This window comes from Nilaparvata lugens, chromosome 2 (assembly GCF_014356525.2).
Source record: "Nilaparvata lugens isolate BPH chromosome 2, ASM1435652v1, whole genome shotgun sequence".
Taxonomy (NCBI): Eukaryota; Metazoa; Arthropoda; class Insecta; order Hemiptera; family Delphacidae; genus Nilaparvata; species Nilaparvata lugens.
The window spans coordinates 13,688,881-13,714,920 of record NC_052505.1 but is presented as its reverse complement, the minus strand read 5'-3'; the positions used below and the strand labels follow the sequence as shown (position 1 = coordinate 13,714,920).

Here is a 26,040-nt window from a genome sequence, read left to right as displayed (position 1 = left end):
AAATCACCCCGAAGACCCCGAAACGGGGTAAACAGCTAGATGAAAATTCGATGAGTGTATATATATTCAGAAATAGTTTTATATACAGAGTCGGTGAAAGGAATGGAAACAGCTAAATATTTTTTTTAAGGAAGATTTGACGACAGGTCTGATTGGGGATACTATTCTAATAAAAAACTACCTTTCTGTCGCATCGAAATCTTGGAACTGCCATTTTTAATCTAACTTCAATTTTTGATTAGGAAGATGGTCATATGATACATGATTTTGATACAGAATTTCAAGAGAAAACGAATGACGAAACCCGCACATTAATATCTGAATCCGTTTTAAAGCTATTCATATTTAAAGTTGTTAATAAAAAACTTACTTCTGTCGCATCGAAATCTTGGAAGTGCCATTTTGAATCTAACTTCAATTTTTGAATAGGAAGATGGTCATATGATACATGATTTTGATACAGAATTTCAAGAGAAAACGAATGACGAAACCCACACATCAATATCTGAATCCGGTTTGAAGCTATTCACATTTAAAGTTGTTAATATATCATAAAGAAATGAAAAGAATGAGTGCATAGAAAATCTGACAGATCATCATTTTCTATCCGAAGTGTCAAATATGTGAGTTGATGTTACTGTAAGTGTTAACTAACACTTGAAAAAGTAAAATGTCATAATTTAGGTTATTTCTAGATTTTCTATGTACACATTTATTTTTTTTGTATGATTTATTAACATCTTTAAATGCAAATAACTTTAAGATATCAATGTGCGGTTTTCGCCATTCATCTTCTCTTGAAATTCTGTTTTCTTAATTCAAATAGGATCCCCAATGAGAACCATCGTCAAATTTCCCTTTAATACTCAGGTATTCCATACTTTTCACCAACTCTGTATAACGAATACGGTAATGAAAATCTATTTCTATAGTTTGTATAAAATAAGTTGAGACTTGGCCCTCCATCCCAAGAAATTACAGGGTTGCCAAATTGTGTAAAATTGCAAATTTCCAATTCAACTTCAGAATTGGATGTAGAATATCATCCCCGATAACCTAGTAGTGGTAGAAAAGTTTCAGGGTTGAATTATCAAAAGGAAATTTAACTTTTATGATAAAATTGGAAACATCGTGAAAATTTGTTGTTCTTTTAAATATCACTTCTCTCAGAATCATGGGACGTCGTAATGCGTAATAATTTTATATCAAATTGATAGGGTGAATGGCTTGAAATTTGAAACTTAAGGTCCTTACAATATAAGGATCCGACACGAACAATTTCGATGTAATGCAATTCAAATGGCGGATAAAATGGCAAAAATGTTGTCAAAAACCCAGTTTTTCTCAAAAACGGGTCAAACGATTTTGATCACTTTAATACCTAAAATAGTCATTGATAATCTCTATCAACTGCCACAAGTCCTATATCTGTAAAAATTCCAGGAGCTCCGCCCCATCTATGCAAAGTTTGATTTTAGATTCTCAATTATCAGGCTTCAGATATAATTTGAACAAAAAATTCCAAGTGGAAAAGATTGTGCATGAAAATCTCTACAATTAATGTTCAGTAACATTTTCACCTAAAATTTCAAATAAGCTTCGAAATTCGAGAAAATGTTATTATTTCAATTGCAAACTGTTGGCAACTGTTGATTCTATTAAATCATTCACTATGAAGAGATAGCAGATCTCGTGTGTCTCCAGCGTTATTGTCCTGTCACCAGCTGGCTTGGATCTTTGAATAGTAGATTTGAGATGCACGGGAACACTAGTGTCAGGTGATAAATTTTCATAACGGCAAGGAAAGTTGTGTGAGTGCGCCACACTAGAGTTTTAATTAATGTGTATGTTCGTCAATGTCGAGCAGAAAACATGAAATTTTAGACATGCTAGAAACTGTTTTTTTTTTTCAAAAGATAAGTAGGTGGTGAAAGCGAGAAAGTTTCTCAGAAATAATTGAAATTATTTTTCCAATTGTCAAATGTACTAGAAACAACGTATTTTGGCCTCTCAGGAGTTTCAAAGTCAAGGATAGCGGCTGAATGGTGTGCCACCATAAGCTATCAATAGCTGGGATCAACAAAAGCAAAATACAGAACGATTGAAATATTCAGCAACTGCAAGCCACATGATTATAAAATAGTGAAAATGACAACCCCGCCTCGAATAATCCAAGCAGTGTTTCGTTACAGCCTTTCTAGAGGCAATCAGCTGCTTACGTTTGAAATAATTCAGTCAAATATCTCGTAAATTTCCAGCTTTTAGCATACAATTTGGTACACAATGCATGCCATGCAGCCGCTCTCCGAACTTTAAAATTCCTTGGAGACCAAAATACGATCTTCCGACTACTTTTGACAATCGAAAAAACAATTTCAATTATTTCTGAGAAAATTTCTTGCTTTCACCACCCACTTATCTTTTGAAACAAAAAAGTTTCCAGCATGTCGAAAATTTTATGTTTTCTGCTTGAAATGTCTCGACATTGACGAACATAAACATTAATTAAAAAATAACTATAAGTCGGATAAAAATTATCCAGACACCAATAGAAAGGAGACATTCTCCCCATCAATTTGATAAAAAATTATTACGCTTTAGACGTCCCATGATTCTGAGAGAAGTGATTTTCAAATGAAATACAAATTTTCGCGATGTTTCCAATTTTATCATAAAAGTTGAATTTCCTTTCAATCCTTCAATCCTGGATCTTTTCTAGCATTACTAGGATATCGGGGATGATATTCTACATCCAATTCTGACCCGTTGAATTGGAAATTTGAGAAAGTTGCAATTTTACACGAATTGGCAATCATGTAATTTCTTTGGATGTAGGGCCAAGTCTCAACTTATTTAACACAAACTATATATCTATTCTAAGCTTGCGCCATCCATGAATCGATCAATTTTTCCCGACTATTTCCTTTAAAGCGAGATTCCTTCAAGCTTCAGACTGTCATTGGTTGAATGGAAAGCATTAATTTTGTTTATAAGGAACGGTGACAGTTTGAAAGATTCCCACTACATTATGAGCACTCCACTTTTGCCTGAGTAAGATTAGATGAAGATAGAAAGAAATACGGAAATCTTATCGATAAGTATTTCCTAAAAAAGTGATGTTGTCCAGATGACCTCTGAAGTGAGATTCATATCAAACTGTCAGCAATGTTTAAATGGAAATCATTCGTATGTTGTTTATAAGAAATACTGACAGTTCGAAGTGAATCTCACTTGATAGTAAACTCTCCATTTGTGAGTTAAAAAAGATAAACTCTCCATGGGTATTAAAAATAAAGATGAAAAGAACAAACAATCAAGCGCTTTGTGAGATTCGAACCCACAAATTTTGGTGTAACAGTTTTTATAGTGTTTTTCTGAGTAGTTTTGAAGGTGATAGTTATCCAGACCGAATAATAGTATATTTCGCACCTAGAGCAGAAAATGAGATTTTTCCAGCTCGAAATCGGTTTTCAAGTCCGAGGCCGTAGGCCGAGGACTAGAAAAGATTGAGAGCTGGAAAAACATTTTTGCCCGTGGTGCGAACGATATTTTTCGCCACACTACAGGTATTGCTGACAAAATAAATAAAGAATACAAAATAAAGAATACTCGTTAAGCTATCGTACCTATCTCTTGATTTTAGTGGTAGAAGATTTGCAGTCAGGATTTCAGATTCTTTTAAAATTTCACTTTGAATACCACAGTCATCTTCAAGCATTACTAGGATATCGGGGATGATATTCTACATCCAATTCTGACCCGTTGAATTGGAAATTTGAGAAAGTTGCAATTTTACACGAATTGGCAACCATGTAATTTCTTCGGATGGAGGGCCAAGTCTCAACTTATTTTCACAAACTATAGATCTATTCTAAGCTTGCGCCATCCATGAATTGATCAATATTTCCCGACTATTTCCTTTAAAGCGAGATTCTTTCAAGCTTCAGGCTGTCATTGGTTGAATGGAAAGCATTAATTTTGTTTATAAGGAACGGTGACAGTTTGAAGATATTCTCACTACATTATAAGCACTCCACTTTTGCCTGAGTAAGATTAGATTAAGATAGAAAGAAATACGGAAATCTTATCGATAATTATTTCCTAAAAAAGTGATGCTGTCCAGATGACCTCTGAAGTGAGATTCATTTTAAACTGTCAGCAATGTTTAAATGGAAATCATTCGTATGTTGTTTATAAGAAATGCTGACAGTTGAAGTGAAAATCTCACTTGATAGTAAACTCTCCATTTGAGCGTTAAAAAAGATAAACTCTCCATGGGCATTGAAGAAAAAGATGAAAAGAACAAATAATCAAACGCTTTGTGAGATTCGAACCCACAACTCTTGGTGCAACAGTTTAGCCTATATAGTGTTTTTCTAAGTAGTTTTGAAGGTTATAGTTATCCAGACCGAATAAAATAGGTTAATATACAGTCTTTTTATTCAGTCTATTTTATCCATACCAAATAAAATAGGTTAATATACAGGCTTTTTATTCAGTTTATATGTTTTAACTTTTTATGAACGTTCAAACTGTTTGAAATTTGGCTTTGAACTAGACGAATCTATTTTTTCAACTTGAGCGCTCATGAATAGTTCAAAAACGTCAAACAAAGGAACAAATTATATGAATCTTATTATTGGAAATAGAAATTCCTTCCACCTTCGAACCATATCCTTAGAATAGTAAAATAGTTATTGACGTTTTTCAAAAATATAGAAAAGTTGATAAATCTCGAACCTAAGGTCGATTGATGCCCATGTATTTTCGTGAGGAGGAGAAGTTCTTTGAAAGGGCACTATTGGAGAGGCTTGTGAGTCTGGCACTCTACTCCCTGGATAAAGAGGCAATACAATGTTTTCTGAGATCTATGACTGACCTCCCATCTTGATTCAGTTTTTGTTATCAAGTTTTACATTTAAAAAGTTTCACATTTTTTGACGCAATCTATCCAGCAAGTGCTGGTCATGGATTGATTGATTGATTGATTGAGTACTTTATTTATGTAGATTACAATATATACTGGCTTATACACTTATATACAATAGCTTACAATACAGCAGAATTATAGATGAATTTACATAATATAGACTAAGAAAATAATTATTGAACTGTATATGATATGAAAAAGCAATTTGTAATATAATAACTATAGATAATAATTATATTGTTATGCATTTACATAAATTGGCGGAGCTTTGGACATAGCCTATCAATGTCCATTCTTCGGAAAGAATATTGAAAATATCCTCCCCACTAACTCTCTACCAAAGATGGATGGAGATTACTGAATTACTGATATAAAACAATTTTACTGGAAATTCTGTTGCAAATTTCATGTACATATTCTATGGTCTTCGCCTGTTACACCTTTCGTGGGACACTACGTATAGTGATTTATTCGATTGTCATTGGCCGTTTTCACATTACCGATTATTGGTTGAAGTTTATCTTCAAGACACCCAAAATTTCTTGTAATTAGTAAATTCTCACTAACACCCTGTATAGTGATTTATTCGATTGTCATTGGTCGTTTTCACATTACCGATTGTCGGTTGAAGTTTATCTTCAAGACACCCCCAAAATTTCTTCTGATTAGCCAATTCTCACTAACAGCTGATTCTCCAGAGGACATTTAGGGTGTCAGCACGATAAATTGATAATAATAATATCGAGTGACCTGACTGGCTCAGGTCTGGTGTCAGAGTTTTCAGGTCGCAACTGATCAATTTCAGGGCCTCTGACATGACCTAACGACTGCTTTTTAGGCAGCCGGGACCGACGGCCTACAATCGGTGAGTGTGGAAATGGCCAACAGCTCAATAATCAATAAAATATTATTGCAATCACCCATTTAATGGTTTAGAGCTTTTTTATTAATATTTCCTTCAAAACAGATGTAAATGGATTGATACAAGGACAAGATATGGGTGTGTCCACACCGCGGACAGGCGTTTCGTGTGCCAGCGGTCTGACACAGCGGTTGTTGACATTTTTCATGATTCACTTTTCAATTAATTTATTTCTCTAATGTTGCAGGACCGAAGCTAAACTCTTCAATAGTGTTGTGAGAAGGTTGAATCCAGCTGGCAGCCAAACGTTATCCTTTCATAGTCACTACAAACTGCTCGCCAATTGCATGTCTACTCCATCACCTGACACTGCGTAATTTCTCATAAGTATGTCTTTCTCTTCTTTCTTTCTTTTATGTATTTTCTCTTTGATTCCAGTTAAATTTATATTTTCATCAAGATGATCCCTCTATTTTCTTGTTACTTGCTTATTGAATTAGTGTTGAATTAGCAATGGTATTGCTATCCTTGTCTATCATCCAACAAAGCTTATAGCGCTATCTCTTTCTCGCTTTCCTCTGTTGCCAGATCGTCTTTTAACAATGTAGAATTAATAATTAACATCATCATAATTATGAAAATTCATTATGCAACTATATAAAAATATAACTTCTTGCTTGATAAAATATTATTGATTATTTTAAACGAGAATGAACAGTTGATATTATATCAATAAACCTGTGTCAGCTACCGTCTATAGAAGGCATTGACAGGACAGGCAGATTGGCAACGTTATTGTTTCCTATCTTTCTCCACTGCCATTATAACGTGGACCTCACTATAGGCTAACTTTTGGTCATGTATTGACTTTAATCCGTTATCATCCTCCTGTTTTCTCCCCCCTTTTTTTCATCCTGTGTGATTAATTCTACAATAATTTGAAGTGTATTTTTATTAGTGCTAGCCTACTTGTATTGTCCCTATATTTTTCTACATTACATTTTTAATTTAGTTTCATTCTGGTACTCCATCATACAGATGTGATTCATTCAAAGTTGGAAGATTTTAATTAGTAATTGCAGTTTACCAACTGCTGGGATATTATTACTACTGTATGATAATTATTTCAAATATCCGATGAATTTGGTCATTATTTGCTATAGCAGAAGTCCTTAGTTCTATTTAAATAGCTTCCATTGTATATTTGAAATAATTATTATACAGTAATAGTGTTATTATCATTGAAAAAACACTGTTTTATTTGTGTCATCCACATTTATTAGACTGCAGTTTCGTGTTGAAACCAACACATCTTCTGCTTTAGTGTAGCTTACACGAAACTGTAGTCCTGTGTACAAGTCTAATATATGTGGATGTGACACAAATAAAACTGTGTTTTTTCAATTGGGGAAAAATTCCACAATGTCAATTCTTATTCAACAAAATTTATTTATTCATATAAGCTATGCTAATACTGTATATGTTAATCTATGTTGTTTAGCATTCTTAATAATTATGCATTGTATCATTTATATTCTAATGTTCATTGTACTTGCGCAAGTTGTCTGTATTGTTTGTATGATTCATTTTTGCGGAAATAAATATATTATCAGCATAATGGAATAGTTTAGACACGATAAGCGAAGCATACTTCATACTTCTCTCCTTAGTACAGAGATCTGGATTGACTGCGTCTTGAAGTGGACCTGACTTGGTTCTTGTTATTGAAATATAAGTTATGACATAAATAAAGCACATATTTACGTTTAGCAATGATTATTAGTAATGAGCTCCATTGGAACTAATTGTCGGTGTATTTTCTTAGGTGGTAACTAGGTGTGCGGCGTTGCCAACTGTGAGGATGATGGACACGTCAGCGCCCGACCCGCTGACCCTGTCGGTGGCGTCGGACGACGATGACGGCTGCCTGTCGTCGCACTCGAGTGATTACGGCAACACTGCCGACCTAATGGCGGCGGCCATGGGCGACGAGGTCACCGCTCAGTTGGCGGCTGCAGGTTGGCAAAAACAGCACTTACACGGTGATTCCCACTACCTATTACACCTCTTGGTTACTGTTAAGTTGGGCTCGCCACTAACACGTCACACGTTTCACACGTGTCCGAAAACCTGAACAACTCTTTGTGACTTTGGCTCCATCACTACAGTTTGTATCGTTAAGAAAAAGTAGAAGATAGAGTAGCTGTAGAAGAAGAAGTGCTTGTCTAGAAGGCAAATAGAACCTGAACGACTCTTTGTGGCTTTGGCTCAAAGACTCCATCACTACAGTTTGTATCCTTAAGAAAAAGTAGAAGATAGAGTAGCTATAGAAGAAGAAGTGCTTGTCTAGAAAGCAAATAGAACCTGAACGACTCTTTGTGGCTTTGGCTCAAAGACTCCATCACTACATTCACTTTTTGTGTGGTTGAGATGTTGATATTGTGGTAATTATTCATATTGAATGAAAAAGACTAAGTAATTGTAAATTGTTTATCAGATACCGGTCTTTCTAAGTATCAATAAATCTGTGTTCTTTTTGACAATTTCTTAGTCTTTTTCATTCAATTCCATCACTACAGTTTGTATCGTAAAGAATAAGTAGAACATAGAGTAGCTGTAGAAGAAGAAGTGCTTGTCTAGAAGGTATATAGAAGAAGAAGAAGAAGAAGATGATGATGATAAACAAGAAGAGATGAAGATGGAAAAGAGATAGCAATCAATTTTGAAGAAAAGGAAGAGGAAGAAGAAGAGGAAGAAGAAGAAGAAGAGGAAGAAGATGCAGAAGAAGAAGAAGATGAAGATGATGATGATAATGATGAACAAAAAGAGATGAAGATGGAGAAGAGACAGCAATCAATTTTCTTTTCCACCTGCGCCCACGAAATTGGCATTTGAGGTTAGGTTTTTGTGTTTGCGATTGTTCGTTGTTTATCCCCCCGCTGCTTTATTCAAGGTCACCTTATTTTGTATCCTTTGTAATTATTCCCCAGTGATTCAGTTGTCGTAAGTGGTAGTTTTGTTTTCTGTTTGTAAACTGTTCAAGTCGTTTGGACATTGTACCGCTTTTGTGCTTTTTTAGATCAGGTGATATGACTGTTGGACGGAATGTAGTCGAGTACATTTGACCTGAAAGAGCACCCAAGTTCAAGTCGTTTCGACATTGTACTGTTTGTCTGATATTTCAGGTCAGGTTATATGGCTGCCAGACGGACAGTCTTGGAGCACACTCGACCTGAGAGAGCACACAAACGCTACAATGTTGAAATGACTTGAACAGCTTACAAACAGAAAATTAAACCAACACTAACAGCAACCAAGCCACTGGAACATTACAAATTTTACAAAATGGAGTTACCCTCAAGTAGAGCACCGGTGTAATAATAATAATTGATCGAAGCGAAGCTGAGGTCTTAGTTTCGACTCGATCGGCTTTTGTTTGTTTGTACCGCAGTTACAGTCCCAGTTATTGTCCGATTTGGATGAAATTTGGTATGCAAGTTCTTTGAAACAAGGCGTAGAAACGTATGTGTAACGATTTTTGGCAAGATCTCCATTTTTTTTGTAATATTTAAAAAACCGTAAACTAACCTCAAAAGCTACTTTTTCGTATCTTTGAAGATACAGCAATTCATGTTCCTACTTTCAATGGAGAAAATAATAGATGACATTGCTAAATCTTCACAATATACTGTACTTACTGTACTGGCCCTTCTCATTAGATTGAAAGTTGTATTCATGAGCGAGGTCTACTGTTCGCAGAACTATTAGTAAATTTTATTTCCATTAATATACAAATAAGCAATCTAATCAATAAAATTTACATAATATTCAAAAATACAATATATGAAATTTACTACAATTATAAATAAATTACATTTTTTCGGAAATTAACCTACTCAACTATGGGAAACCCATGTTCTAGAGCAGGTGGCTCGTAATTTGTAATGAAGAACGAAGAGTCTTACACACAAACCTCTAACCTCAAACTACGCCAATCTCGTAGGCAAAAAAAATGATTTCAACTCTTCTCTGTTCACCTGTAGTTGCAGACTTGAGTCGAAGCCACAAAAACATTGTTCAGGTTTTTGACTGTACAGACTTATCGGACATGTGAAACGTTACGTTAGTGGTCAGCCTTGGGGTACTCGCATAGCGAGGAGGTAGAGCTGGAGGCTGAGGTCGAGATAGATGCACCTCAATGTTACACAACTATATTTCGTGATATGGGTAAGGAGGTCTATGTAAGCTGCTACCTTGACCGGTAAGGAGGTCGATGTAAGCTGCTACCTTGACCTCCTCACCATGAGGGTGTCGATTACACAACATGTATTTGTGCTGCATTGAGGTGCCTCTGTCTAGACCTCTCCCTCCAACTCTAACTCTATCTCTACCTCCTTCCTCAATATGCGGTTACCTTTGATTTGGTGGTGACTGGGATTTTGGCTGGATGAGGGCTGTTTTAGGTCTGGACACACAGTGACTATAGTTGCTGCCACGGGAACACAGAATTGAGAATGTCATGTACATTTGAGTTGCAGACATTTCCAAATCCGCGTTCCCGCTGTAGCTTCCACTAGCTGCCTCGGGAACACGGAATTGGAAATGTTATGTACATTTGAGTTCCGGACATTTCCAATTCCGTGTTCCCGCAATATCTAGTGGAAGCTACTGTTGTCCCAGCGTGATTTAGTTTCACACACGATTTTGACTTGGTGGATCAGCCTTCCACCATTTGTAATTTTGACACCGAGACTAGGCATGGGATACGGCGAGAAAGTTAGAAATGTAACAAGACATGGGAAATACCTTTCCGTAGACCATGTAAGGGTACGAAAAGCTAGTTTGAATATTTTGATTATAAGATTAATTGACCGAGCGAAGTGAGGTCTAAGATTCAAGTCGACGGTTCGGCATTTCTCTTGATGTTTATATGTTGAGCATTTACGGCGAAACGCGGTAATAGATTTTCATGAAATTTGACAAGTATATTCCTTTTTAAATTGCACGTCGACGTATATACAAGGTTTTTTGGAAATTTTGCATTTCAAGGATAATATAAAAGGAAAAAGAAGCCTCCTCCATACGCCAATATTAGATTAAAAATCAGACTATAGAATTATTCATCATAAATCAGTTGTCTAGTAAACTATAATACTACCCGTTCAAAAACAACGAACATCTTGAAAATGTATCTTTCCATCAACGTTGTAGACAGTTGCAGCCAGACCTGATAACAACGCTCACACTCACATTCCGGGACGACACGTAACGGTACGATAGGAGAGAAAGCTTTATGTTTATTTAGGATTTTTTCTAGACATTTTAAATTGATAAATTATTTATTAATTTTTGAGAAAATATAACAGATCAATGTAACTTACTGAGCGCGAGGTCTACTGTTCACAGAACTACTAGTATTCCCACTCTATCAAACACGTTTACATATACTGATAATTAGGAATCGATCTTAAAGCCTTAGGGATGATCACATTGGATGCGTGTATGTGCAAGTGCTCGTCAGATCATGCATGAGGCGAAAAACAAAATCTGGAGAGAGCCATTGAAACAGGTTGTGACTTGTCTGTAGCTGCTCACACTGAAAGCAACCAGCAAGTGCACGCGTTCAGTGTGAGTGTTCCTATTTCTCTTCCCGGATTTTGTTTCTCATCTGCGCGCTTGGTTATGCAAGACCACTCATGCACTCTCACATACACGCATGCAATGTGATCATACCCTAAGGCTTTAAGGTCGATTCCCACTTATCAGTATATGTGAACGTGTCTGGTACAGTGAGAATATTATTCTCATGGTTTTCAATGGAACTGTTCATACTTGCTCGAGTGGGAATAGTCCCATTGGAACCCATAGGTATAATATCTACACTGTACCTACGCGTCATAAATTTAATTAAACTGATACTTATTTACATTTGTTGATAATACAGGGTGGGTGAAAAGTCCGAGAACGGCTTAATATTTCATACACAAAGGTTATTTGACGGTGGGTATGATTGGGGATCCTATTCAAATTGAAAATACTACTTTACTATGACTTCAAAAATCTGGTCCGCCATATTGAATACATTTTTTTTTTTAAATAGGAAGGTGGTCATGTGATACATGATTTCTATACGAAATTTCAAGAAAAAATGAATGGCGAAAACCGCATATCGATATCTCAAACCTTTCAGAAGAAATTCACATTTTTAATATCATGCATATCAGAAATTAAATACATAAGTGGTGTTGATTAATAATGTGAATATCTTCTGAACGGTTTTAGATATCGATGTGTGGTTATCGCCATTCTTTTTTTCTTGAAATTTCGTATCGAAATCATGTATCGCATGACAACCTTACCATTTAAAAAAATAAAGTTGCATTCAATATGGTGGAACTAAGATGGCGGACCAGATTTTTGAAGTCATAGTACAGGAGTATTTTCAATTCGAGTAGGATGCCCAATCACACCCACTATCAAATTACCTTTGTGTATGAGATATTAAGCCGTTCTCGGACTTTTCACCCACTCTGTATGTGGGAATCTAGCTTCAACACGTGCGAGCTTGAATCGCGGTTTCTATATCTTGATCGCTATATAAGAAATAGATATTTTTTAGTCGCAAACAATAGGTCATTATCACACTCACCAAATATATTTCCTTCCGATGCTGTGGGGTGAAATACATGGTGTCAAAGGGAACAGCTCACACCAAACGAACGGCCGTTTTCACACTTACCGGTTGTCGACATTTATCGGTCGACAATCATAATTGTCCTCTGATTGGCTAATTCTCATCAACAGCTGATTTTTAGTCAATCGGAGGAAATTCTGAGTGTCGTGACGAAAAATGTGACCGACAATCGGTATGTGTGAAAACGTTCATTATCACACTTACAATTCATGATGTTACTGAGCTACCAGGGCCCTCATCCACCTTAAAATCCAGCCTACAACACTCACATTCTGTCACCATATAATAACATTATGCAGTTCATCTCTAAGGCCCGATTTCCAGGACACTTATCAAATCTAATAGATCATTAAATCTTTAGGCTTAAAAGTTCATTAAGTTTGATAAAAGTCCTAGAAACCTAGCCTTAACTTGAAAAAACACGTGTAAGGTTGAAAACATAGTGGAGCGGCGAAGGTAGATTGAAGCTCGAGAGTGCTTAATGTAATGTATGTTTTCAAATGGTGGCGCACATAGTGAAACGGTGTTCTTTCCATTTAAATACATGCATCATTCTCAACACTCATTCATGAAGCTATCTTCACCGATCCGCTATTATTTCATCCTAATGCGCTGTGTCATTGTCACATGCTATGATATTGTAACAGTATGTGAAAGCAACCTTTATATTTATTTTTTATGTTTATCCTCAAACAACGTTAAACGGGCACATTATGTTTTTGTTTTCAATCTCTACTTACTTTGGTTGAGAGTATTTTTTTATACCAATTCCTTCCCGAAATTAGGTTTTGTGTTGTTGTGATTTTCGTTGGTAGAATTAATTAACATGAGTGACTTGTGTGAGTTTCATTTAATTAGAATTTGAAAGTTGTTGTCATGAATAATTTTGATTGCTTAGATGTAAATGTTTGTTGTTTTGTAGAAGTGCTAAGTAGGCCTATATAAAATCTACTTATGTGTCTCTCTTGTGAGTTAAGTGGTCTTATTGCCTCATCTTAGCCACAATGCTTGTAATGGAAAAAGCGTAAAATGAAGGCATCTACCCAACTTCTATTTAAATGACTCTCTCTAATTAGAATAAGTGCTACTAATGAAACGTTTAGTTTGCTTGTGAAAACCATCCAACCTTCTAAAAAAATTTTTGAACTGTACAAGATTTTAACTTTGATAAACATAATTTATCTTTTGAATATTGAACGTACACTAGTGTTCTATTCTTGATTGTATGTTAGAGATTGATTACCTTACTCTAACTTGAAACCCTATTTTTGACTTCAATTCAAATCTTATTCATAATATTAATTTCATTACTTTTTTTAATAATATGCTCAATAAAATAATCATATCCAAACATGTAAGATGTTTTTAAATTGTAGAATGGACTAGGTATACTTTATCCAAGAATGTCTAGAAATAAATTTTCTTAATTTTAAACTTTATAAAATAGAAACTCAGGAAGTGAAAGTGCAAATGTTTAGTGAGAAAACATGAAGAACCCAATAATATAACCTATAAATTTGAGAGTTAATAGGAAATGACATTGGGGTAATACGGCTAGGCAGAACATCCAAAAGGATCTCTCTGCCGATAAAATCCATATAAATAAATAAATTTAGGAATGTCAAAAATTCAAGCAATTGCCTGTTTACTCAACCTTGTTTTTTAGTTTTCAGACCATAAAACTGGAACCTATTTAGTACTTTATTTAGAACCCCATTCAATCATTATTATTAGATAGATCATTATTGTTAGAACTCAAATTATTTAATATTATTTATAATTACATTATATTATTATTATTAGAACATTATTATTATACAAACATTATAAGTGGACTTGTAACCGGTGCGTACTAAAAAAAAGCTTAGAAATTGGGAAATATTTCTTGATTAAAAAAATAAATACAGTTGTTTTACAAGTAATACTGTATCACTAACATACAAATAAAATTGTATTACTGTAATACAAGTACTTATATTCTGTACCGTAAACACTGCCTCCAATATTTGTAACCGGTGATTTCTTATTCATCAATAATTTCACCAGTTATTTAAAAGAGAGATTATTAATTACTAAAACCAGTCAAGGGGCGGAATAAGGGAAAACAAATCTTGACTTTCACTGATTGTCGACAATCCCCTGTGGAAGCAGAGGTGAATAAGAAAACAAACCATCGGTTTCATAATATTGGTGGCACCGTTTACAGAATATTACTGGTATATACTTTTTAAATCAAGAAATATTTTACCTTTCAGCTGCGTTATATTCTCATTCAGATCTGATATTCAAATAGACCTACTTATGCCGAGCTGAAAAACTTATTTGTCACGTACATTCATTCCAATCCAAACATCTGAAACTCACACAGGAATCTCAATTAAATAGACTTGTCAAAATTGTATCTGGATTGCTTCATATGCTGAGCATGCTCATGTATTGTCAATTGTATTGAGCACTGTTGCTTTATTTACTCTGATAACAATGTTTATAGCTTTTGACGTTTGCTTTTGACATTATAATAATATTGTGATATTAATAGTTTGGCAATATTTTTAGCACTACAGTATGTTTTACTTCAAATGCAATATTCCACCTTGATTTTATGGTAGCTTGTATCGTATTGCTTTTGATTTATATAATATTCGGCTCTAATAACCCTCCCTAATTGGTCTCTTGTTGACTCTAATTGAAACTCCAATGTTTGTTTATAAAGATTGTGTCTTTATTACAATGATAAATTTATTAATCTGGAGTGGATTCTAGATTATAATCATATTATACTAGTTCATAGATATTATAGATATTATTCTATCTTATTCTATCTCTTGAACCCAGCTCATAAGGGAATTGATAAATGCCAAGTGTCCAGCTAAAGTCGTTTTTTTATTTTATTATTCAGTGCATAGTACATGCACCTAGTCTTTCAATTGTTTGTCCCTATTGTTTATTATAACCCTTTCGATTGTAATGTAACCCAGTTCTATGCATAATACTTGCACCTTTTTTTTAATGTTCGTATTTTGTGCCTCTGTTATTTTTCTGTAACCGTTTTTTGATTTTGCTTGTTGAAAGCATTTATTGAACAATAATTGTTGCACCCACTCCTAGATGTGCGTTGTTTAAATGTGCTGCTGTATTATTGAGTTTTGCTTCTAGTGCATGGTTTGGTAGTTTGGTAGTTTTGTTCACAAACTAATATTTTTCGAATTTTCGTTTTTCCCGTCGTTTAGGACCGGTTGGAATGGCAGCGGCTGCCGCCATTGTTTCGGCGAAAAAACGCAAACGACCGCACTCGTTCGAGACAAATCCCTCGATCAGGAAGCGCCAACAGAATCGACTTCTACGTAAACTTAGGGTGAGTATTCACTCTTGTCTGTAAGGCCACTGAGTATTCAAACAATAAAAAATATAAGGATCCTTAATTTTATTGCAACACAACTCACACTATTGTGTTGCCCTCGAATAAAAGGTGCTTATTAATATACTGATGATATACAATAGATAAATAAAATAAAAATACTTGATAATTTTTATTTTGTTTTAATGTGAAAATTTTGAATGTTTCTACTCAGTAAATTAAGGCTGTGCAAAGGCTATGAACAAACATTCTACTGGTGATGTTTTTCAAAGTTTCTCTATTTGTATATCATCAAGCTAACAAAATGAAAAAGTTTTCTCAGGAAAACATTTTTTTCCGATCATTACTTTTTGAGATATGAGCGCTCAAAGTTATAATTTTTGGGACAGAACATTTCAATTTTGGTAAGAGATAAATCCATGAGATTTTGAGGTAGATTCTTCATGTTATTGTTGATCTAGTAAAACAGGAATTTTCTGAAAATATAGATTTTTGAGAAAGATATGCAATTCACCAAAAATAACTCAACTAAAAGCTATTTTTGGTCATTTTTAGTAAATTGAATAACTTTATCAAAAATTGATATTTTCAGGAAATTTTTGTTTTACTAGATCAACAATACCTCCAAATCTAGAAGAATCTACCTCCAAATCTCATGGATTTATCTCTTACCAAAATTGAAATAATTATATTGTCCCAAAAATTTAAACTTTAGGCGCTCATATCTCAAAAAGTAATGATCGAAAAAAATGTTTTTCCTGTGAAAACTTTTCCATTTTTATAGCTTGATGATATACCAATCGAAAAACTTTAAAAAATATCACAAGTAGAAAGTTTATTTTTAGCCTTTGCACAGCCTTAATATACTGATGTGTTGCAATAGATAAATAAAATAAAAATACTTGATAATTTTTATTGTGTTTTAAGGTGAGAATTTGAATGTTTCTACTCAGTAAATTAATCAATAAAAGTCGCATTTCATTCTATGGAGCAGAATATTCAAGTACTCATTTTTGCTCCTATAGAAGTTATCCACTACCTCCGTAAACAAAGCCGTAGTGAATTCGTGTGGCGTCAGCACAGGTAGGTCGTCTACACCAATAAAAATACTAGCTGATATAGATCAGCTGAAATCAACGAATCTTTATTGGTGTAGGAGCCCTACCTGTGCTTACGTCACACGAATGCACTACGGCTCTGTTTACGGAGATAGTGAGTTATCCAAGTGACTACACCGTATTTCAAATCAAATCACTTTATTCACTTCATTCTACATTGTAAAATCTTACAAAAATAGCAAAATGAAAATAGTTGAATGCACTCCTTATTAGGCTAGGCCTGCGTTGAGGAATGGTTTGTCTTATTTCGATATATACAAATCTTTCATCAATGAAATGCTATTCAGTATAAGTTGGATAAGCTATGAACAAAAACAAAAATAATAACTTGATCATTCGCTTTTAAATTCAAATATGTAATTAATCAAGTATAATTAATAAAAGTACTAATACAAGTATTGAGTTGTTTCAAAATAAAAATATACATAACTGATCAAATTGTGAAAAAAATTAGTTGCTTCCTAAAATGAATAGGCCTACATAATAATAGTTATTTGTATATCTAGAGTGAAAAGTACGACTTTTTCTCCCTGTGGGAAAAGTTTGAAGCCCGAGGCGAAGCCGAGGGCAGCAATTTTCCTGAGGGAGAAAAAGTATTTTTCGCTCATGATGTACACAACTTTTTTCCTCCATCTACATTTTTTTTATAGAAACTGCAAATAAAATCATTCTAATAACTTGAGTATTGATGACAATGATTCCTAACAACATAACCTAAATCTAAAACCTAAAAACCGGTCGTCTGATTGGCACTACCGATTGCGCTATCTATCGGCAAAAGTTGTAACAATTATATCAGCTGGGCAGCTACCAAAAATGGCTGACTCCAGATTACGCGGTTCAGATTTGAATTGCAGATCAAAAATATTTGTTGGCTGGTATTTTGAATAGAATAAAATATTTTAAAAATTGTTTAAATTTTTATTGTCTACTAATATTAAGAATATAATAATTATCATACAAACATATATTTCATGAGTTGATCAAATTTCTGGTTGTGGTATTGAATTCAGTTGACTCAATGACAGACACCTCTATTATGCTTTCTCATCTGAGCTTAGACCTTCTAACCTATTACAATGTAAGTTTCAAAATAGAGATGCTCCCCATGTTATTTAAATGGAGTCACTTTTCCTCCCTAGGGAGTTTTTCAGTTTTTTACTACCTAGTATTAGGTTTCAGGGAGTAAAGTAGGTACTTTAGACAGTAGATGGAGGAAAATAACATTATATAATATATCTTATGTTATTGAAAAAAACAAGCAGTAAAATATGAATTTTTTATGAAACAGATCATAACTAAAATAATTCACATCTAAGTCAGTACGTACAGTGTTGCAATCTTTCAAGAAATAGATGTGAAGATGACTGTCTAGAATGTCGAATGACAAGGTAGGACAGATCCACAGATAATATAAGAATCTAGTTTGAAAAAATGAAACATTGATCTGTATGCTGTTTTTGTTTGAAGAAGCATCAGGCTATCAGGATAGGCCAGCTATCTGTCGAATGATAGCACATCAACGCTAATCAAATACTGTCTTTATCACGTGGACCTCACTATAGGATATCTGGCTCTGTTTTAAGCACAGAATGATGAAGGGACAGAAGTACTGTTGCTCCTCATACAGGATGCTTCAGAAGTAGTGTCGAACATTCTAGGATATTGGTCCTGGATGATAGGAGACTACAAATGTCGTATTCGAAATGTCCAAAACTTAGCGGTTATCCTTATAGCCGTAATTTTGTTTTTTCACTTAGGAATTTTTATTTCAAGAACAAAATTTGTATTGATCTGAAATTTGACATGATTATTATATGCTATGAAGACTCCACGTTTAAAAATAAATTAAAAAATGTTCGGTGTAAATTTTCAAAATGGCGACCAATCTAAATTTTTGATTGCAAATTTCACGAAAACCGCTCACTTTACAAAAAAATTACAAGAGACAGAAAATTTAGCAAATTTTATCAAGATTTCAAGGAATCCTTATTTATAAAGATTGAATAAGGATTGGTCGAAGAATAACAGAGAAGTAAATTATTTTCGTATTGCATGCATGACCACTTTTCACAATTTCAAACATCAATATTACATTTTTAATTCCAATTGTTGACCGAGCGAAGTAAGGTCTCAGATTCATGTCGATAGTTTGGCATTTCTCTTAATGTTTAAATGTTTATATGTTGCGCATTTACGGCAAAACGCGGTAATAGATTTTCATTAAATTTGACAGGTATGTTCCTTTTTTAATTGTGCGTCGACGTATATACAAGGTTTTTGGAAATTTTGCATTTCAAGGATAATATAAAAGGAAAAAGGAGCCAATATTAGAGTGAAAATCATACTATTAAATATTATTAATCACAAATCAGCTGACAAGTGATTAAACAGATGTGTGGAGAAGCCAGTCTATTGCTGTATTTCCATAAGATCTATAGTTTCAATCAGGTACTTATGGATAAGAATACTGCGTGAAGTCCACTGTTCACAGAACTACTAGTATTTAAGATGAAGCTTTGAAACTCGGTATGGCTCCATATGGCCATCCAGCTGATTTCACAATGTTTTTCAGATGATCTTGTTTGCTCATGGTCATGCATGCAGTACGAAAAGAATTATTGATTTCTCTGTTATTCTGTCACCAATCTTGATAAATTTTGCCAACTTTTTGCATCTTTAAATTTTTTTTTCAAGTAAACGGTTTTCGTGAAATTTGCTGTCAAGAATTTAAAATGACCGCCATTTTGAAAATTTACTTCGAAACTTTTTATTTTATTTTTTAAAGTTGAGTCTTGATAGCATAAATAATATCCATGCCCAATTTCAGATCAATACAACATTTCGTTCTTGAGATAAAAATTCCTAAGTGAAAAAAAAACAAAATGGCAGCTATAAGGGTAACCGTCGAGTTTTGGACACTTCAAATACGACATTTGTAGTCTCCTATCATCCAGGACGAACATCACCCTAAAATGTTCGACACTACTTCTGAAACACTCTGTATACATTCATGTTTATAGGTTACGTACTGGTTCAACCAATTACTTGGTATTGTAATAATGATGTTTGTTTTGTTGTAGGCAACAATTGACGAGTTCGCAACGAGAGTGGGCCAACAGGCGGTTGTACTGGTGGCCACACCCGGCAAACCCACCACTAGTTTCAAATGCTTCGGTGCTAAACCCCTCGAAGATGTGGTCAGTAAACAAATCATTCTCTTTCACACATTTTTCGATTATCCTATCACTGTATTAGGTCGGTTACAGAGCTCGAACGAGCGTCAGTCGCGCTTGTATTTTCCATAGATTCCATGTATCCGTACAGAGCAGGACTGACGGCACGCATGCGCACGGTCAGTACTAGGCCTATGCGTTTTACAATACATACAACGACCATCGGTCGAGCTCGTGCGCATCCGTTCCGTCGTTCGACTATTGAAGCAATAGAAGTTTTCAGAGCTGTACTGATCAGTAGCCCGATCGCACCGTAACCACTGAGCTGACACCTCTGCCCGACAATGAGCTGATATTGAATTGAATAAAATAATGAATTCAAATTCATTTTATTGAGGTAAAAAAGAACATACAGGAAAAGTCAAAACATAAAAATAGACAGAATAACAATGAATAATTAAAAATGTAAGCATATAACAATGGTAAGAACACATTTATAATACAACAGCAGAATTCAAGTTAAGTGTCATCATCCAGAAATTATTCATCTACACTATAGTAAGCCCTATCCACTAAGTATGCATAGAGTTCTCTTTTAAAATTCATTGATGGGGTATATAAACATTTTGTTAACTTTTTCAACAATCTCAAACCAATATTACACTAAGACTTTTGTCAGAGAATCTTAATCTGTGGTGATTAAGTGGTCAAATGAATTCAATTAATAAATATATCATATTTAAAATCATAATTTTTCTACACATTTCTCCAATTTTTTCTAACTTTCTTATTAGAAAAATAATTTATTATTATTATCTACGGTACATTTATTGGTCTGTAGCTTAAAGTGACTTCAAGTCCTTCCAATGGTGATAAAGGAGCTCGAAATAGATTTTGACGTTTCAAGTTATATTGTAATTTTGCAGATAACTCATTAAAACTTCTGATGGACATTTTGAAGTAGTTGAAAAATTAATCTTCATCCCCAAGCAATGATGTATATATGGCAATGGTTTCCCCTTGAAATGCTCTTTGGGCGACCATCGGTTGAACTTGATATCTACCTCTTTTGTTCCTTCGTTTATGAAGATAAAGCTGCATAATACTATCATAGCTTAACAAGTTTTATAAGAGTCAAGATTGTATTGAAGTTTGAAATCTGCAATCAAACAATAATTTGTAAACGCGTTCGTTTTGTGAGTCAGATCAGTTTGTTTGTCAGGAGAGCTCTGAATCCGAAAAAAACTGATGTGTGGATGCGTATGGTCAGGATGGTATATAGGCACTGACGGTCGGTCGAGCTCTGTTGTAACCGGCCTTACTTTTTTAATAGAGGAAAAATGTATAACAAGCGCAGAAGGAAACAAAAAAGGTGAAATAAAAGTGATATTGTCAGCTCCACATAAATAGTTTATGTGTTACAGACAATATCGCTCTTATTTCACCTTAATATGGAGACATTCCACAACATTTCATAGTGTAGAAAGGATACAAATTTGTAAGGCCAGCTATTAACTTTAAGTTTCGCCGGACATTCTCGACTGTACAGTCGAAAAACGGAACGTGAGTGTCAATCGGCTGCTCCGACAGAAGTGTGCAGGCCTTACGGATAATAGTATTCGTATTTTCAGGGGAGATTCCACAATATCAATGAAACTCTACAAAGTTTGAATTGAAAATTTTTCGAAAAGCTAACAGCAGACTACAATGTTTAAATTTGTGAATATTATTATTTTTCTTATTATTACTTCCATTAAAACTAGTCACTAGGACTAACCATTAATTTTGTTCTCTTATTTTTTATCCTAAAATATTAATTTTTATTGCTAAAGTCTTCCAGTGAAGCCTATAGTTCTAATCTATAATTTTTCTACTTTAAATTCTTTCGCTACACATTTATTTAATTTATACTTTTTTCACTTCACTAGCACTACACCAACTCTGAATATTATGTTATATTTTTGAATGATTGAGTTTTTAATTGAATACTTTTTGAAAAGTTAACAGTAGACTTGTGAATATTATGTTATATTTTTGAATGATTGAGTTTTAATTTAATACTTTTTGAAAAGCTAATAGTAGACTACTATGTTTAGATCTGTGAATATTTTTGAATGATGACGGATTTTGAGTGAATATTGAAATATTTTAGCCCTGAATCTGTATATTTTCGTGGCTCTCAGGGCCTGGAAACACAGAGAGTGATTAATTTGTAATCAGAGCGGTCTTAGGATGATATAGATATGTGAGATTTAGATATAGATACTTGAGTACACGCTCATCGCTTTTTGAGTGTTTTGTAAATGTAATTAAAATTCCAATACCAGCTGGAACACCGAAAATCTGGTGTTCTTTGTGTAATGCCATTACAATTTCCATCGGACAATTCTCGTGCGGTTGACTATAGTAGAAGCTATTCACTTTCTTGGTAAGGGCTACTCGTAATTATATAAAAATTAAGAATCACAGTACCCTTTTTTCAAATTCATATTATTTCTCACAACATTTTTCGACTTATAATTTTAAATAAGTTATTTTATACTCACTCAGTTAAAAATGACATTAGAAGTTGAAACATGTTGTGAGAAATAGAATAAAGCAAAAGAAGGGTCTACTTTGATCTTCAATTTTTATACCGAGTTTATGAAAATTGAAACGTTCTGTCAAATTATCGTTGTTGAAATAAATATTAAAAGCTACAGATGGAAATTACATTTGCTCAAATGATAATTAATGCTCTTCAATGTTTGATTCCATTACGAACTGCTTGTTAAATAATCACTGTTGAACAATTAATTACGACATAGCAGTCAGGTATGACTGACTAAATTAATTGTTCAAAAGTGATAATTGATGAATAATTATTATTAAACGCAAATCTCAATTAAATTATGTAAGGCACAACTCACACTTACGCGACTCAGGTCGAGAAGAGACTCGACTCTAGTCGTGTTTTTCAAATGGTGACAGTCGCGGAGACTAGAATTGACTGGTCTGAGTGTCACCATTTGGAAACACATGCTCTCGACTAGAGTCGAGTCTCTTCTCGACCTGAGTCGCGTAAGTGTGAGTTGAGCCTAAATCACCCCGAAGACTTCGAATTCTCATCTAGCTGTTAACCATATTGTCAATATCTTTCTTTTTTTCATTAATATATTCTCTACACACTTCAAAATAGTTTTAAATAATGTTTTAGTGTTTGTTTAATAATTCTTAAAAAAGTGTTTGAGTTGAATTGAATTGAATTACTGCCTTTATTTTCGTAGAGAGCGAAGTTAGGGCGCAGTCGGCCCTCTCTTACACTTAACTCTCAAGTTGAATTCATTGTTTCCTATTGACTGGCTCATTATTCTTCTCCGTTATATTCCTAAAGTATTGTAATGTATTGTTTTGTTTTTTTTCCTATACATTTTTTTTATTACATATCATTTTTGAAATATATATTTTTTGTTTTTCTTTCGTTCTGCGTGATGAATAATAGATTATTTTAATTATTAATATTAGATTAATTTTTCATATATTTTCCTTGTTGAATTTGTATCTGCCAGCTTTCTCTGTCTCTGCTTGTTCCTTGTCTAACTGCATTGCTCTAACTGAACTCCATCATGCGGACGTGATTTTATCACTTGCATGGTTGACTATTTCCATATATTTTTCATTTATAGCTGTATAGTGTAGGTAAGAATGGAGATTTATCAGTATTATTATTTATATTTTAATATTCAAGTGGTGAATTTCCTTTATGTATTATACTCCATTATTATGTGTCATTATCATTATTTTAGTATTAAGAAGTAGTTGGTTATTTTCTTACACTTGCACAAGTTGTTTGTTTATTTTGTTCTTTTCTTGTGGAAATAAATATATTATTATTATTTTTATTATTATATTTGCAATAGCAGAAGTCTTCTGGGTGATTTACAGCATTCAATTGGGATTTTCGTTCAATAATAATAAATATTAAGCGGTTTCCATAATTTTTATCAACTCTGTATGTTAGTACCGTGTTTACAGGCTGCTTTATTGTGTGATTACTGCTGTTGTGATTTAGCCTGATCACTCTCTAACACATGTTGAATGACTATGTTACACAATCATAATATATTACTACAGTACATAATTATTAGACTAGATATCAAGACAATTTTCCAATGTTTTGAATTGAATTGTTAGGTGAAAAACCTGCGCAGCATGATAATGGACGAGCTGGAGTCGGCCCTGGCCCAACAGGCGCCTCCCCCCATTCAGGAGGACCCCTCCCTCTACGAGCTGCCCCCCCTCATCATAGACGGCATCCCCACCCCGGTTGAGAAGATGACGCAGGCGCAGCTCAGGGCTTTCATTCCGCTCATGCTCAAGTATTCCACAGGTCGGTAACTCTATCATTAAAACACGGCGATTATTGGGTAAAGTTCAATCACAAGAAAAAGTTTGGTTCTAACGTGAAGGTGCGTACAGAGTTGAGCGTCACTAACACGTGCATTTCACTTTTCATTTATTTATTTAAAACAATATGGGAGCACAAGGAAAAAGTCCCAAAAATTGCTCCCCAATCAAGAAAATGACAATAATCACTATACAAAGAAATTGAAAATTGAGAGAAAGAAATACAAGAAAAACTTTTCTAAATTAATGAAGAAAAAATCTGGTGTGGCGCACTCACACAACTTTCCTTGCCGTTATGAAAATTGATCACCTGACGCTAGTGTTCCCGCGCATCTCAAGTCTACTTATAAACAAAGATCTGAGCCAGCTGGTGACAGGACAATAACGCTGGAGACATACGAGGTCTGCTATCTCTTCATAGTGGATCATTTAATAGAATCAACAGTTGGCAACAGTTTGCAATTGAAATAATAACATTTTCTCGAATTTCATGCTTATTTTCAATTTTAGGTGAAAATGTTACTGAACACTAATTGTAGAGAATTTTATGCTTAATCTTTTCCACTCAAAATTTTTTGTTTAAATTTTATCTGAAGCCTGATAATTGGGAATCTAAAATCGAACTTTGCATAGATGGGGCGGAGCTCCTGAAATTTTTACAGATATGAGACTTGTGGCAGTTGATAGAGCTTATCAATGACTATTCCAGGTATAAATTTGATCAAAATCGTTGGAGCCGTTTTGAGAAAATCTCGAAAAACCCTGTTTTTGACAACATTTTCGCCATTTTAGCCGCCATATTGAATTGCATTGGATCGAAATTGTTCGTGTCGGATACTTATAGTGTAAGGACCTTAAGCTCCAAATTGCAAGTCATTCGGTTAATTGGGAGATGAGATATCGTGTACACAGACGCACATACACTCATACACACACACACACACAACACACACACACACACACACACACACACACACACACACACACACACCACACACACACACACACACAGACCAATACACAAAAACCACTTTTTTGCACTCAGGGGACCTTGAAACGTATAGAAATTTACAAATTGGGGTACCTTAATTTTTTTTGGAAAGCAATACTTTCCTTACCTATAAGGTGATAGGGCAAGGAGAGTAAAAAATGTTATTAGAAACTAGATATAATAAATATTTTCATCAGCTGATCCTAAGCTTATTATATCTGTAACTATTTCTGTAGAAATACAGGTATAATCAGCTGATGAAAAGTGAAATGCGCGTGTTCGTGGTGCTCAAGTCTGTACTCAGCTTAACGTTCCGATATGAAGAACAGTTCTAGAGTTCAACTGACCTGGAAGAGCACTCACAAATGCTTCGATGTTTGCATCAGTCAAAACGACTTAATTCAAACTTGAACCAATTTGTGCAGAATTTCATTTGCGCTTTAATTCTTTCCCGTTAAGAAACGGATTACACTACAACTTGGCTATCATTTGGCGGTAGAAATGATTGGTAATTCCATATTGAGG

General features: G+C 34.2%; 1 protein-coding gene across 8 annotated transcripts in view; it reads left to right on the top strand.

The window, feature by feature from the left end:
• LOC111046064 (DNA-binding protein Ewg) overlaps positions 1 to 26,040 on the top strand; it is a 76,220-nt gene that overhangs the window by 1,619 nt on the left and 48,561 nt on the right. For 5 of the 8 annotated variants that reach the window (XM_039420585.1, XM_039420589.1, XM_039420592.1 and 2 more), the window contains exons 2-6: positions 6,040 to 6,179; positions 7,618 to 7,834; positions 15,717 to 15,841; positions 20,046 to 20,162; positions 24,312 to 24,507. In XM_039420585.1, the coding sequence (XP_039276519.1) occupies positions 7,654 to 7,834; positions 15,717 to 15,841; positions 20,046 to 20,162; positions 24,312 to 24,507 (619 nt within the window). In that variant the 5' untranslated portion in view covers positions 6,040 to 6,179; positions 7,618 to 7,653. The remainder of the gene's footprint in view (positions 1 to 6,039; positions 6,180 to 7,617; positions 7,835 to 15,716; positions 15,842 to 20,045; positions 20,163 to 24,311; positions 24,508 to 26,040) is intronic. The other 3 variants (XM_039420591.1, XM_039420593.1, XM_039420590.1) reach the window with 1 other exon arrangement.